At 37.6% G+C, this 13,744-nt stretch overlaps 1 protein-coding gene and 1 pseudogene across 10 annotated transcripts in view; both read left to right on the top strand.

Moving 5' to 3' along the window:
* BRAF (B-Raf proto-oncogene, serine/threonine kinase) overlaps positions 1-13,744 on the top strand; it is a 162,244-nt gene that overhangs the window by 86,810 nt on the left and 61,690 nt on the right. For 5 of the 10 annotated variants that reach the window (XR_011256767.1, XR_011256770.1, XR_011256769.1 and 2 more), the window contains 4 exons: positions 3,109-3,212; positions 4,067-4,169; positions 11,208-11,356; positions 12,181-12,300. Coding sequence is in view for 5 of the 10 variants with exons in the window: in XM_069588569.1 (XP_069444670.1) it covers positions 3,109-3,212; positions 4,067-4,169; positions 11,208-11,356; positions 12,181-12,300 (476 nt within the window). In the remaining 5 variants the exon portion in view is untranslated. Of the gene's footprint in view, positions 1-3,108; positions 3,218-4,066; positions 4,170-11,207; positions 11,357-12,180; positions 12,301-13,744 lie in introns of all 10 variants that reach the window. The other 5 variants (XR_011256771.1, XR_011256768.1, XM_069588571.1 and 2 more) reach the window with 2 other exon arrangements.
* LOC138439931 (5S ribosomal RNA) lies at positions 10,789-10,907 on the top strand (annotated as a pseudogene).

Below are 13,744 nucleotides of genomic sequence, written 5' to 3'. Positions count from 1 at the left end.
TAGTAGGCACATTTAAGGTTTACTTTTTTGGAACTTTCTGGATTTTTTCCTAAATATTTTTGATCCTCGGTTCATTGAATCCATGAATGTGGCACCAACAGATATGGTGGGCTGACTGTAGTATGTTGTGTGAGTGTTTTCTTTTATGGCTTCCAGATTTTGCATCATAGTTTTATAGGCCTTCTTCACTTGAGATTGTAAGGGAGCCCTGTTTCTTCTAGTTCTTTTATGGTTTGTCCCCTCCTTCCTTCAACATTTAAATCTTTGATCCGTTTGGAGTTGACCCTAGGATACTGTAAGAAGTATGGATGAACTTTCTTTTCCTAGATTGGTTCCAGTTGTCCCAGCATCAATTAGTTAAAAGTTCATCTTTACCCTATTACAGATGCTGACTTTATTTTGACTTTATTTATGTGTTGAACAGTCTGCTTTTGGTTTTTCTGTTTCATTCCATTGGTCTGTCGGTCTGTTGAACAGGTAGTATCATGAAGAAACAAAAATCAGCCTTTTGAAGTGGATGAAGGACAGATTGATGACTTCCCTTGGTGATAAGAGTGGGAAACCAAAATTTTGCCTACTGATGAAACATATATACACCTTGGAATCAACCTGTTCAGAGAAGCATAAGGGAGCTTAGCTATATTAGAAGATGGAATTACAGGAGTGCATGAGAGAAATTACCAAAGAAACTGAAGGGTGGATAGCCCCAGTCCACTAATGACTTTGTATGCTGTATTAAGAAATTTGAATTTCACCCTATAATTAACTGGAAAAATTTGAGAAGACTAATGTAAGGTTATATCACAGAATGAAATTCTGAGTTCAGTGGACTCCTCAGCAGTCCATAGATGGGCTTGAAGTTTTATGTTTCAAAGAGATGATTCTAAGGCTTTCATCAGGTTCTCAGAAGTATCTGGCAAGCACCACACACACGTTAAGAATACCTTTTTTTAAAAAGATTTCACTGATAACGGGATAGGATAGATTGGATGAGGTTTAAAACTAAAGATAGGGTTGCCACCTAAGAAGTTTAGAGTAGGCAGAATACGAATAGCAGAGGGGAAAAGTCAGCTTTCCCTTCTGTTCGTTATTTCTGGAAGGTATGGACAGTTCTCACTATTGGCAGTAGTTATTTTCTGTATATTTCCTGCAAACACTGAATTAGTGAACACTGAAAAGTGCTCCTAGGACAAGTACAGGATTACTATTATAAATGAGCCAAAGATGGCCTCTGTATATTGGCCCCTGGATTATTTATTTCTTCACAGCAGGCTGGGGTCCATTAACTTAAAAGTCATCTGGCATAGGGCACTTGTTTGCAGTATGAGAGCTAGGAAAAGAAGGCATATCACCTTGATTAACCTCAGCTGCTGCTAAGTCGCTTCAGTCGTGTCTGACTCTGCGACCCCATAGACGGCAGCCTGGGATTCTCCAAGCAAGAACACTGGCATGGGTTGCCATTTCCTTCTCCAGTGTATGAAAATGAAAAGTGAAAGTGAAGTCGCTCAGTCGTGTCTGACTCTTCGTGACCCCATGGACTGCAGCCCACCAGGCTCCTCCGTCCATGGGATTTTCCAGGCAAGAGTACTGCAGTGGGGTGCCATTGCCTTCTCCGAACCTCAGCTGGGAAGGGTCAAATTTTTCAGTCTTCTGTGCATGCCTGCAAAAGCATTGCAAGTATTGATTTGGGGGTCACAAATAAATTTTAATGAATAGGCAAATTTGCAAATACAGAATCCATTAATTTAGAGGATCAACTGTACAAATCTGGTCTCTTGAATACTTCTGGTGATGAATCTACTCCCTCAAACTTTTCCCGTGCTGGATAGTTTTAACAGTTATATTGAGCTAAAATCTGTCTCCTGTTTTTCTAATCTTAGGTCCTAATTTGGCTTTATGGATTGTTGCCCATTGACATACTGTTTAAATTCATCTGTCTTATATTCACTTTCACTCAATTCACCTCTGGCATAAGAGTCCCAGTTTCTTTAGAAACTTCTGGTTTGCTAAATACCTTAGTGATTTAAAAGAACGAAACCTTTAATTTTTTTATTAACTAACACATCTTGTCTGTTACCCTCCACTCCCCTCTCCGCCTAAAAACCGACCAACCTGAACTCCCATTGCTTCACCTTAGTCTGTCTACGCTGTGTTTGTCAGTTCTTTTCCAGTTTTAAATTATTCAAATTAATAAGAAGGGAGATGAGTCACTGGCAGAAAAGACCAAGGTAGAGATGACTTCAGATATACAGGAAGATTCTTTTTCTCTCTCTTTTCGATGCCTCTTCTCTCTTCACTCCTAATGTCATCTCTATTTCTCCTTAAGCTAGCTTCATTCTGTAGCCAGATTTTCTCAGTGTACTAGGGAAGATAACCATTAGGGAATCCATATTTTTGTCTTCTTGGAACTTGACAATAGGAGAGAAACTTCTGTCAACCAGAGTAGATCTGTCAGTGAAAGGAAGAACTGTAGTACTGTTCGGGTCATCTGTCTAGCCCTGGATCTGGGATATGGGGACTGATAGCCAGCTTATGTCATGTGCAGCCAGAAGAGCAGTGACCCTGGATTCATGACTTCTCAAGTGCCGTGTGGCTTTTAGGGAAAGGGGGGCTCCCAGAGGAAACAGGAATGCTGAACAACAAATAGCAGCTGTATACATCAAGACAAGTATTCTCTTCTATGTTTAGGATCAGTAAGAGATCTCTTAAGGATCATGATAATGATTGAAGGATTACCGTCTTCAACTTTGAACAATGTTGGATGAAAATTGATTTTGCTTTAAATGTTGACATTATTTCTCAGCAGAGAGCACTTAGTGATCTGTTGCATTTTCTTTTCTTTTATGTGTTTACGATATTTTGTAATTTTAATAAAAAACTAAAACTTGATTTTGCCTTAAGTTGGTGAGTAATAATAGATGTTTGAGTCATAATTTTCCATTAATATTAAGTTAGCCCTAGAAATAATTTTCTGACATAGTAATCCATATGACATTCTCAAAATGTTATAAAGCTAAATTACTGGGTTTTGGGTTTTTTTTTTCAGTGATGTGAAAAAATATATAATTTACTTCTTCTACCTCATGTCCTGATTTTGTGATACCTTAGGTACCTGCACGGTGTGGAGTCACAGTCCGGGACAGCCTGAAGAAGGCACTGATGATGAGAGGTCTAATCCCAGAGTGCTGTGCTGTTTACAGAATTCAGGATGGGTATGGTTTGTATGTGATGTGAAACTTTGTTTAAAAAAGGGAAAAAACATCAGATACTAAATTTTGAGGTTTTCTGTAAGATTTTTACCCAAACCTAGGGTATTGAAAATCAACCTCAGGAAAAAAAAAAAAAAACTAAGTTAATTAGCCTAGACAAGTCTGGTATGCCCTTTGAAGACTGAACATTAGATAATTTTGTGTGATGATGGTGTTTATTATTCTGATAAAATGACTTTATATGGAGTTTAAGATTCTTAAAATTTTGAACCATTTTCTCTGTTTCTTATTTGAATAATGGACTCTTTCCCACTCCTGTTTTTAATAGAAACTCATAGTTTCACCAAAGACTTATCAAAATTAACATTTTATATTGAATTATTTTTCAGAAAGCATGAAATTATGCCATGACCCCACCCCTGCCATTCCCAATTTTGAATCCCATCTGGAAAAGAAAAAAGAGATCTCCTTTTTGGGGGCATATTGTCCCTTGAGTACTCTTTTTCTTTGAATGGATAGGTAAATCCATACCTGTGGGGTTTTTTTTGTTTTTTTGTTTTTGTTTTTTGGACCCCAGGAACAATCCATTTTCTGCTGTTGTAGGTCTTTTCTGGAGCTGACTTGAAGAAAAGAGTACATCTCTTTACCCTGCTGTTTGTCCAAGAGTGATACATTTATTTGGGGTAAACTTAAAAATTAATTTTTTGCCATTTAAATTTCTAACGATGGAAGACTAGGGAGCCAAAACTCCCTCACCATTACTAGCCCCTCAATAACCAATTTTCATATCTTCAGCATGAGGTATATGAAGCTTTTTAGGTATGATAACCAAGAAAGGCTGTGTCTACGCTTTTCAGGGAGAAGAAACCAATTGGCTGGGACACTGATATTTCCTGGCTTACTGGAGAGGAATTGCATGTAGAAGTGTTGGAGAATGTTCCACTTACAACACACAACTTTGTATGTACTTTTTATATTTTAATGTCAAAAATCGTCAAGTTCTTTGAGTTTTTATTTAAAGAATGAAGTTTGAGACGAATAATTTTGACATTGTTTTTTTACCTAAGTTGAAAATCAGTTTTATTCTTTAAAGAGAAAAAAAGCACCACATATTAAAGAGGTTTTTTTTTAATCATTATACTTTGTCTTTAATTTTAAAAAGTAATAGTCATTTAAAAAATTTGAATGGTATGAAAGTATATCAAGTAAAAATGTGGAAGTACCCTACCAGAGGTAAATAGTTGTTAATAATTGATTGTTGTGTAGTCTTCCAAAGTTTTTCTGTATATAAAATGTGTGTTCTTATATCTGCAAGCCCAAAATATTCCTTCTTTTTTCCTTCCTTCATTTTCCTTCATTATTTTCCATTCCTTTCCTTTTTGAAAAAAAAACTAAAAATGGAATTATATTTTGTATGATACTCTTTTTTTAAAAAAGTGTTAAGCACAGCATCATAGGCATCTTTCCATGTCATTACACCTAGCTTTATAATGATTACATAGTAGTACATAAGAATCTGCATTCATTGTATTTAACCATTCCTCTTTGACATTTAAGTTTTTTTTAAAAAATCCATTCTAAACATGGTAAATAGATTCTGCATACACCTTAACACACTTGTGTAAATGTTTCTGAAAGATAGTGTAATGGAAGTGGAATAGCTTTCCTTGAGGACTGAAGAAAGACAGATGTTAAAGCTCTCCTTCCATACTAATTGCTTTATATGGTTTTTGCATTTGCCAGAACCTAGCCTAAGCTTTGGAGAAGGCAGTGGCACCCCACTCCAGTACTCTTGCCTGGAAAATCCCATGGATGGAGGAGCCTGGCAGGCTGCAGTCCATGGGGTCGCGAAGAGTCGGACACGACTGAGCGACTTCACTTTCACTTTTCACTTTCATGCATTGGAGAAGGAAATGGCAACTCACTCCAGTGTTCTTGCCTGGAGAATCCCAGGGACGGGGGAGCCTGGTGGGCTGCCGTCTATGGGGTCACACAGAGTCGGACACGACTGAAGTGACGCAGCAGCAGCAGCAGCCGTCTAAGCTAAGCGTCTCCAGCCTGAGGCCTGGAACAGTGGAACCTCTCTACCTCAGAGATAAGGGTACAGTTCCCAGAGCTTGAGAACCTGTCCTCTGAATGAGTAGGCAGCAGCCAAGATTAGAATGATCTATAAGGCAGGAGTGCATTTCTTACTTTTCTGTGTATGAAATTTGAAGTGTAGTTTATTTTTCTAGATGGATAGTAATTGCTTCCCTTTTGGCATCAAGTGTTTTCCCTTGTGCCTTTGGGATTAGAACAGCTGGGTTCTTCTGATTTCCCAGGGGGTTAGTGTTTTGGGGGCTCCTTTAGTGGTGAATAATGAAATTGGGTTTGTGCTTCATTAGATAAGGCATCTTTTGGACAAGTGTAAAATATACTTGATGTCAGTCAGATTTACCATGAAGCAGATAGTTTTATAATCATGAGATAAGGCATTCACTAGTATTGATTTTGTTTTCAACTTGTAGAATTTTGAGAAGATAAATCTTAAGAATTTTTATTTCAGCTTTTAGGAATTAAAAAAAAAGTTGTTTACATTTCACAGTGATGACTATCCTTTTTCTTAGTTATTCTTCTTAATTAAAAATTGGATATGAGAAGGTAAAAGGAAGACCTAAGTTAGTGACCTAGAAGTAGTGCCTCAGGCAGGTCTTTGCCACAAGAGGAAAATGAAAGCAAGCTTTTTTGGATGTGAGAGTTGGACTGTGAAGAAAGCTGAGTGCCGAAGAATTGATGCTTTTGAACTGTGGTGTTGGAGAAGACTCTTGCGAGTCCCTTGGACTGCAAGGAGATCCAACCAGTCCATTCTAAAGGAGATCAGTCCTGGGTGTTCTTTGGAAGGAATGATGCTAAAGCTGAAACTCCAGTACTTTGGCCACCTCATGCGAAGAGTTGACATATTGGAAAAGACTCTGATGCTGGGAGGGATTGGGGGCAGGAGGAGAAGGGGACGACAAAGGATGAGATGGCTGGATGGCATCACTGACTCAATGGACGTGAGTTTGAGTGAACTCTGGGAGTTGGTAATGGACAGGGAGGCCTGGCGTGCTGCGATTCATGGGGTTGCAAAGAGTCGGACACGACCGAGTGACTGAACTGAACTGAAAGTGCTATAGATACACAGAATAGAGATTCCTAAATAAATGTTTTAATTAAGAATTTTCATAAAGACTCTTAATTACTATATGTTTAAAGTGCTCTGTCTGTATGTGTGTGTGTGTGTGTGTGTTAGTTGCTTAGTCGTGTCCAACTCTTTGCAACCCCATAGACTGGGGCCCACTAGGCCCCTCTGTCCATGGAATTCTCCTGGCAAGAATACTGGACCGGATTGCCGTTTCCTTCCCCATTGAAGTACAGTAGATACACAAAATAGAGATTTCTAACCTGGCTTTTGAAGAATCAGGAAATTTTCCCAAAGGAAGAATTATCAAACCTGAGACCTAGTGGATGACGATAGATGAGTGAAAGGAAGACTACACTAAACAAAGGGAACAGCAATAAAGCCTGTTACCCTTTCAGTTTTGAGAAAAGTTTAGAATGGAGGCTACATACTTGGAGAGGCAGATGTTACAGTGTAGCATGTATAGGGGTGGAGTAAGCTCATGTTCAAGCTGGTTTTAGAAAAGGCTGAGGAACCAGAGATTAAATTGCCAACATCCACTGGATCATGGAAAAAGCAAGAGAGTTCCAGAAAAACATCTACTTCTGCTTTATGGACTATGCCAAAGCCTTTGACTGTGTGGATCACAATAAACTGCAGAAAATTCTGAAAGAGATGGGAGTCCCAGACCACCTGACCTGCCTCTTGAGAAATCTGTATGCAGGTCAGGAAGCAACAGTTAGAACTGGACATGGAACAACAGACTGGTTCCAAGTAGGAAAAGGAGTACATCAAGGCTGTATATTGTCACCCTGCTTATTTAACTTCTATGCAGAGTACCTCATGAGAAACGCTGGACTGGAAGAAACACAAGCTGGAATCAAGATTGCCGGGAGAAATATCAATAACCTCAGATATGCAGATGACACCACCCTTATGGCAGAAAGTGAAGAGGAACTAAAAAGCCTCTTGATGAAAGTGAAAGAGGAGAGTGAAAAAGTTGGCTTAAAGCTCAACATTCAGAAAACGAAGATCATGGCATCTGGTCCCATCACTTCATGGGAAATAGATGGGGAAACAGTGGAAACAGTGTCAGACTTTATTTTTTTGGGCTCCAAAATCACTGCAGATGGTGATTGCAGCCATGAAATTAAAAGATGCTTACTCCTTGGAAGGAAAGTTATGACCAACCTAGATAGCATATTCAAAAGCAGAGACATTACTTTGCCGACTAAGGTCCTTCTAGTCAAGGCTATGGTTTTTCCAGTAGTCATGTATGGATGTGAGAGTTGGACTGTGAAGAAGGCTGAGCGCCAAAGAATTGATGCTTTTGAAGTGTGGTGTTGGAGAAGACTCTTGAGAGTCCCTTGGACTACAAGGAGATCAAACCAGTCCATTCTGAAGGAGATCAGCCCTGGGATTTCTTTGGAAGGAATGATGCTAAAGCTGAAGCTCCAGTACTTTGGCCACCTCATCCGAAGAGTTGACTCATTGGAAAAGACTCTGATGCTGGGAGGGATTGGGGGCAGGAAGAGAAGGGGATGACAGAGGATGAGATGGCTGGATGGCATCACTGACTCGATGGACATGAGTCTGAGTGAACTCCAGGAGTTGGTGATGGACAGGGAGGCCTGGCGTGCTGCAGTTCTTGGGGTTGCAAAGAGTCGGACACGACTGAGTGACTGAACTGAACTGAAGCTCATGTGAGTCCTTGTATTCTCTGTTGAAGATTTGGACTTTTCCCAAAAATCATTGGAAAGTTAATGACTGCTATCGGCAAGGGAGCAGTGTGATTAGATAGATTTGTGGTTTTGAACAATTGCTCTTAGCACCATATAGAAACAAGAGTAAGCCTGTGTTCTGCGTAGAAAGGGAAAGAATTCCTCTCTCTGCTTCTGTGTGCTGAATTTTGTTGGCTATGGGAGGAAGGCTGCTTATGCCCCCTGGTTTCATAGTCTGTTACAAAGGCGATTCCTTCAGCATTTACCTATATCCCATGAATCCTTGGGAACTGATGGGGTGGAGGAGGCAGGAAAGGTAGAGAAGCAAGATTAGAAACAGATGCCATGGCTCCAGACCTTCCCATTTTACATAGATGCTAACCTCAGACAGCCCCACACCTTACAAATCAATGCATGCAAATTACCTGTTCTATGGCCCACATGAGTTTACCATTCATGTCTCAAATTCCAAAATAAGCATAAGTTGTGGCCCAAAAGAAAAGATATATCTTCCTGTACCTGCTTATAAACAAAGGTATACATACGAGGTATATGTCACTCAGTTTATGCTCAAATGCCTACCCATATTTTCTCCTTTCTGCTTCCCTCCTTTCTCCCTTCCTTCTCTTTTTCTCCCACTTCCTTTACATATAGAAGCAGTCAGTTATACATAGTTTTCAAGTATGTCAGTGACAGGAAGAAGGACTGCAATTGACTAGATTAAAGAAGGAAGAGAAATTAGGGCTTCATGAAGCAGATTATTAGGCAATTGAAAGTATGAGTATATAGCAAAAAAGATGACTATAAAATGATGATTCCTATGAATACGATTTATATTTTTCTGTGCTCTAATTTCCAGAGATTATGCTCGAGTATAAAAAGATGCTTGCCGTAGTAAATAATAGCCACATAAATATTAAAAAAGCTTTTTCTTACTGCTTGTATATCCAGAGACAAATGGAAAAGGAACAAAGCTAAAAACAAGTCAGTTGCCTTTTTATATCTTCTGTAACTTGATCCATAGCCAGAATGTGAAGAAAACAAGAGTTACTCTTAAAACTATCCAAATAGTTTATCTAAATATTCTCAAAAAGCCAGAATGGATGATATGCCAAGGTACCATTTTCTATAAAACATTTCTTTTAATAACATTTTATCCTGTTAAATATGTGTTTATTGAAGAGTTTTATAAAGTGAGTATTGAAATCAATTTAATGGATCATGAAAAGCATTTATATGTAATAGAATGGATTAGAAATTCTGATGTGCATTATATAGAGAGTAATATTATAAGAATACAACCATATCCTGGATCATAATGTATTTTCCTTATTATTGTGTGTGATTAATATTGTCTGAAAACTTGAGAATATATAGCAAAAAACAAAGGGCAAAATAGAGTCACCTATGCTCTCATCACTCCCAAATAGGCGTTGTTAACATTTGTCATTTACTTATCCTTCTTATGTTTTCTGCTTATTACATAAACAAACCAAACAGTTGTAAACAATTTCTGGTTTTGTCTGTTACCAAGATAGAACCTCCCTAGCACAGTTCTGTTTATGTGACACGTTTGCCTTCTGACAGGGAGTTCCTACATGTTGCCCTGTAAGCATCACATAGAGGAATGTTCACAGATACATTCAGGTATTCTGATCCTCTAACAAACTGATAATTTGTTAAACGTAATTCTTACCATCTTTTAGGTGATGTTCCTGTCCTTTGTCCTAAGTTAACAAGTTTAGTTAACTTAGGTTAATCTGATTTTCATATAATTTTAATTATAAACTAGTTTTTTTCTTTTGTAATTTTTTAACACTTTAATCAAAGTATATTACATTTTAATCAAATATATATAGTTTTTAAAATAGTGCAAAGGGGTTGCCCCAACCCTTATTAGCCTCTAAGGCCACTCTATAGAGGAAATCATTCTTTTCCTTTTATTTCTTCTTTCTTTTTAAATTTGAAAAAAGACATAGGAGACTAGGAGACTTGGTAAATACACAACAAGTTTACATATAGTTCCACTATATATTACAATTATTTCTTAAGTACATAAATTAAGATTTTTAGTTGTAGTTTCAATATCAAACTTTCAAAAATCAATTGAATAGATAGAAAAGTAGAAGGATATAGTAGACCTGAAAAGCTCTATGAACCAGTTCAACATAATTACATTCTTAACTTTTAATGGTTTCTGTTTTAAGCTCTTCTAGTGATTCTTTTCATGTTATTGAATAATAACTTTAGGTCACAACTTCTGTATCAGTTTTAGACATCATTTACTGATTGCCAGTTCCGTTGGAAATTAGATCATCTGTAAGTGACAGCCTTTCCCCCTCTTTCCTCTCCTCCTTGGAAGTGTTTTTGGTTTTTGTGGGGGTTTTGGTTCCTCTGTTCCATACCTTTGTAACTTTAAGCATGCTGTTATTTCTTGTGTCAACACCAATAAGCATCTCTTAACTCCTTTGTAGAATTATTCAAGTGTCCTCTTACCCTTTCTTTCACCTCTATTACTTCCTTCTCCTGTACTCTTATATAGTAAAGCTTGAAATTAGTTTCTAGTCTTTCATTCATCCACCATCTTCTTGACTTCTGAGTTTAATTGAATAGTGAGTGGGAGATAAATTCATGTAGTCCATCTGTTACCTTGAACCGTCTGGTTTCGTTTTAGACTCTTCATGGTTAAGTTGGTTCTCATGATGTAAAAACATAGTAAGTCTACAGCCATACCACCCTGAATGCGCCAGAGCTCATCTGATCTCAGAAGCTAATCAGGGTTGAGCCTGATTAGTACTTGAATGGGAAACTGCCTAGGAATACCAAGTGCTATAGGCTTGGGCTTCCCTGATGGCTCAGGCGGTAAAGAATCTGCCTGCAATGCAACAGATTTGGGTTCGATCCCTGGGTTGGGAAGATGGCCTGGAGAAGAGAATGACTACCCACTCCAGTATTATTGTCTGGAGAATCCCATGGACAGAGGAGCCTGGCCGTCTATGGTCCGTGGGGTCGCAAAGAGTTGGGCACGAATGAGTGGCTAACAAACATAGTAAAAATTTGTTATTTTAAACAAAAGAGTAAATAAGTTGATTTCTAAAAAGATTCTTACAGAATCCTCCATGATGTTTTACTTTGCAGGTACGGAAAACTTTTTTCACCTTAGCATTTTGTGACTTCTGTAGAAAGCTGCTTTTCCAGGGGTTCCGCTGTCAAACATGTGGTTATAAATTTCACCAGCGTTGTAGTACAGAGGTTCCACTGATGTGTGTTAATTATGACCAACTAGAGTAAGTAATCAAAAAATTTTTCTTTTCTGCCACTTTGCATTTAACTTTTCTTAATGTGAAACTAGTATGTCTTAGAGTCTGTGGATGTTTTCTTTACAGAAGAGTTGTTGCAGGGAATTTTTTGAGGTTTGGCTAGACAGTAGTGTAGCCAGTACTTCTCTTCAGATTGTAATTCTGGTTTGCTATACATTTCATTTATGTTTCATATTCTTTTTTAATTAATATAAGATCTCTTCCCGTAGATACCACTTTTAGATGGTTTTTAAGTGTTTAAATTAACTATTATATTTTTGGACCACAGATTGGGGAATCTGGTTCTGTCGGCTGTTTTGTAAATTTTCTCTCTCTCTCAAAGTTAGTGTCTTTGTCTCTCTCTCTCCCTTCTCTCCCACTCCCTCTCAATATATTGATTTAATTTTAATCTTTTTGTGTCTTTTTGTCACTACTGCTATTAAGGTCTTTTTTTTCTTGAGAGTTCCACTCAGTAGTTTAAAGTACATGCTAATAATGTAACCTTTTAACAATAGATATATTTTCTTCTAATTCCTTAACCATAAAGCATAATTTCTCCTCTCTACTATATAGAAATTTGCTATATAGAACAATTAGTTTTAGATTCTGAGCTTGTCTTTGAAAGTAGAATATAATTTTTTACCCTAAGCTATCAGACAGAAATACAGCTAATTGAATTTAGCAGTCTTTCCTGAAAATGCAATTTGAGCTCAGAAATTTTTGCTAATTCTTTAATGTATACTGGTGTATGAAGCTTCTGGGTTTTGCACAAGTTAGGTTTGTTTTGTTTTGTTTTTGTTTTTGCCTCACAGTTTGCTGTTTGTCTCCAAGTTCTTTGAACACCACCCAATACCACAGGAGGAGGCCTCCTTAGCAGAGACTACCCTTCCATGTGGCTCATCCCCTTCTGCACCCCCCTCCGATTCTATTGGGTATGATTTGATTCCTGCTGTTCAGTGACATGCTACTTCAGCTGATTTTTTTTTTTTTAACTTTTAGTTGCTTAGAAACATTTCCAACATTTGGGTCATTAAATTAAGGACTTTTTTTTTTCCAGGTAACTCATCACACCTGTCATACATTTGGTATAGATACAGAGGGTTAAAACTGACATAGACTGTTGTAGGACCATACTTGCAAAAAATCAAGCAACAAATAATTTATAGTCCCTGCCTTATGCTTGCTTTATTTTTAATAATCAGATACAGAAATATATGATTTCCATTTAGAAAAAAGCATTAACACAGGAGATAATGGCCAACAGTTTTAAGCTAATATATAATTATAATCTACAATTTATGATATATTATTTTAAACTATGTGATAAATATTGCAATGTTTACAAAAGAGAATAGTGAGAGAGAGTAGTGAACATTTAATCAAGAAAGTGGGATTTGAACTGGACCATAAAGAATTCCAGAATCTGAATGAGCCCAGGAGATAAAAGCATAGTAGTGATGGTGGGACCAGAGGGGTGGGAGGAGAAGAGAAGGACAGAAACAGCTTATCTTCATTTTCTAGTTTATCCATTTTCTTTAGATTTGATAATAACATTTATCAGATTTAATCCAGAGTTTTGTTTTTCCTACGTAAAGACCAGTGTCCTTTGCATACATATTTCTGACTTAGGTGCTACATGTTGCTGTCATAGTCTTCATTTATTATTAAGTTTCGAGAATGACTTGCTGTCGCTACACCAGATCAATTATATTAATTAGACCGCCCACTACAGTTGTAGTTAGTTTAGGCTTTTTCTACTTCGAAGTTCTGACATAAAGTGTGTTACTGCCTTGAGACTTTAAATTAGCCTCTAAGTATTTAGAAAGTCAGTGCATGTTTCAAAACTTTCTAAAAGCTAATACTGTCATTTTAAAATTCTTTTTACCTGCTCCCAAAATCCCTTGCCAAAGGCTGTTATTGGCTGTCTAAAGCAGAAGCAGAGACAGCTTTGTCACAAACTAAAAATTAATCAATTAATCATAATAAAAAGGGCCACGACTCAGTGACTTCACTTTCACTTTTCATTTTCATGCATTGGAGAAGGAAATGGCAACCCACTCCAGTGTTCTTGCCTGGAGAATCCCAGGAATGGGGGAGCCTGGTGGGCTGCCGTCTATGGGGTTGCACAGAGTCGGACACGACTGAAGCAACTTAGCAGCAGCAGCAGCAGAGCAATTATTTTTATTTCAATTCTAAGTGGATTCATTTAGTTAATATGAACAGTTAAAGTTAAAATTTCTTTCCCTACCCTTTTAAAAGGGTGCTTCAAAGAAGTAAAACTCTAAGCTGGTATGGTTCAGATTCTAGTAATATATTTTATTTAGAAGCTTTTTGTCACAACTCAGCTTTTTTGGCTCTTCCGACCTTCATCTGGTC

This window comes from Ovis canadensis, chromosome 4, assembly GCF_042477335.2.
Source record: "Ovis canadensis isolate MfBH-ARS-UI-01 breed Bighorn chromosome 4, ARS-UI_OviCan_v2, whole genome shotgun sequence".
Lineage (NCBI taxonomy): Eukaryota > Metazoa > Chordata > Mammalia > Artiodactyla > Bovidae > Ovis > Ovis canadensis.
The sequence above is the reverse complement of the archived record's forward strand: the minus strand, read 5'-3'. Positions and strand labels throughout refer to the sequence as shown.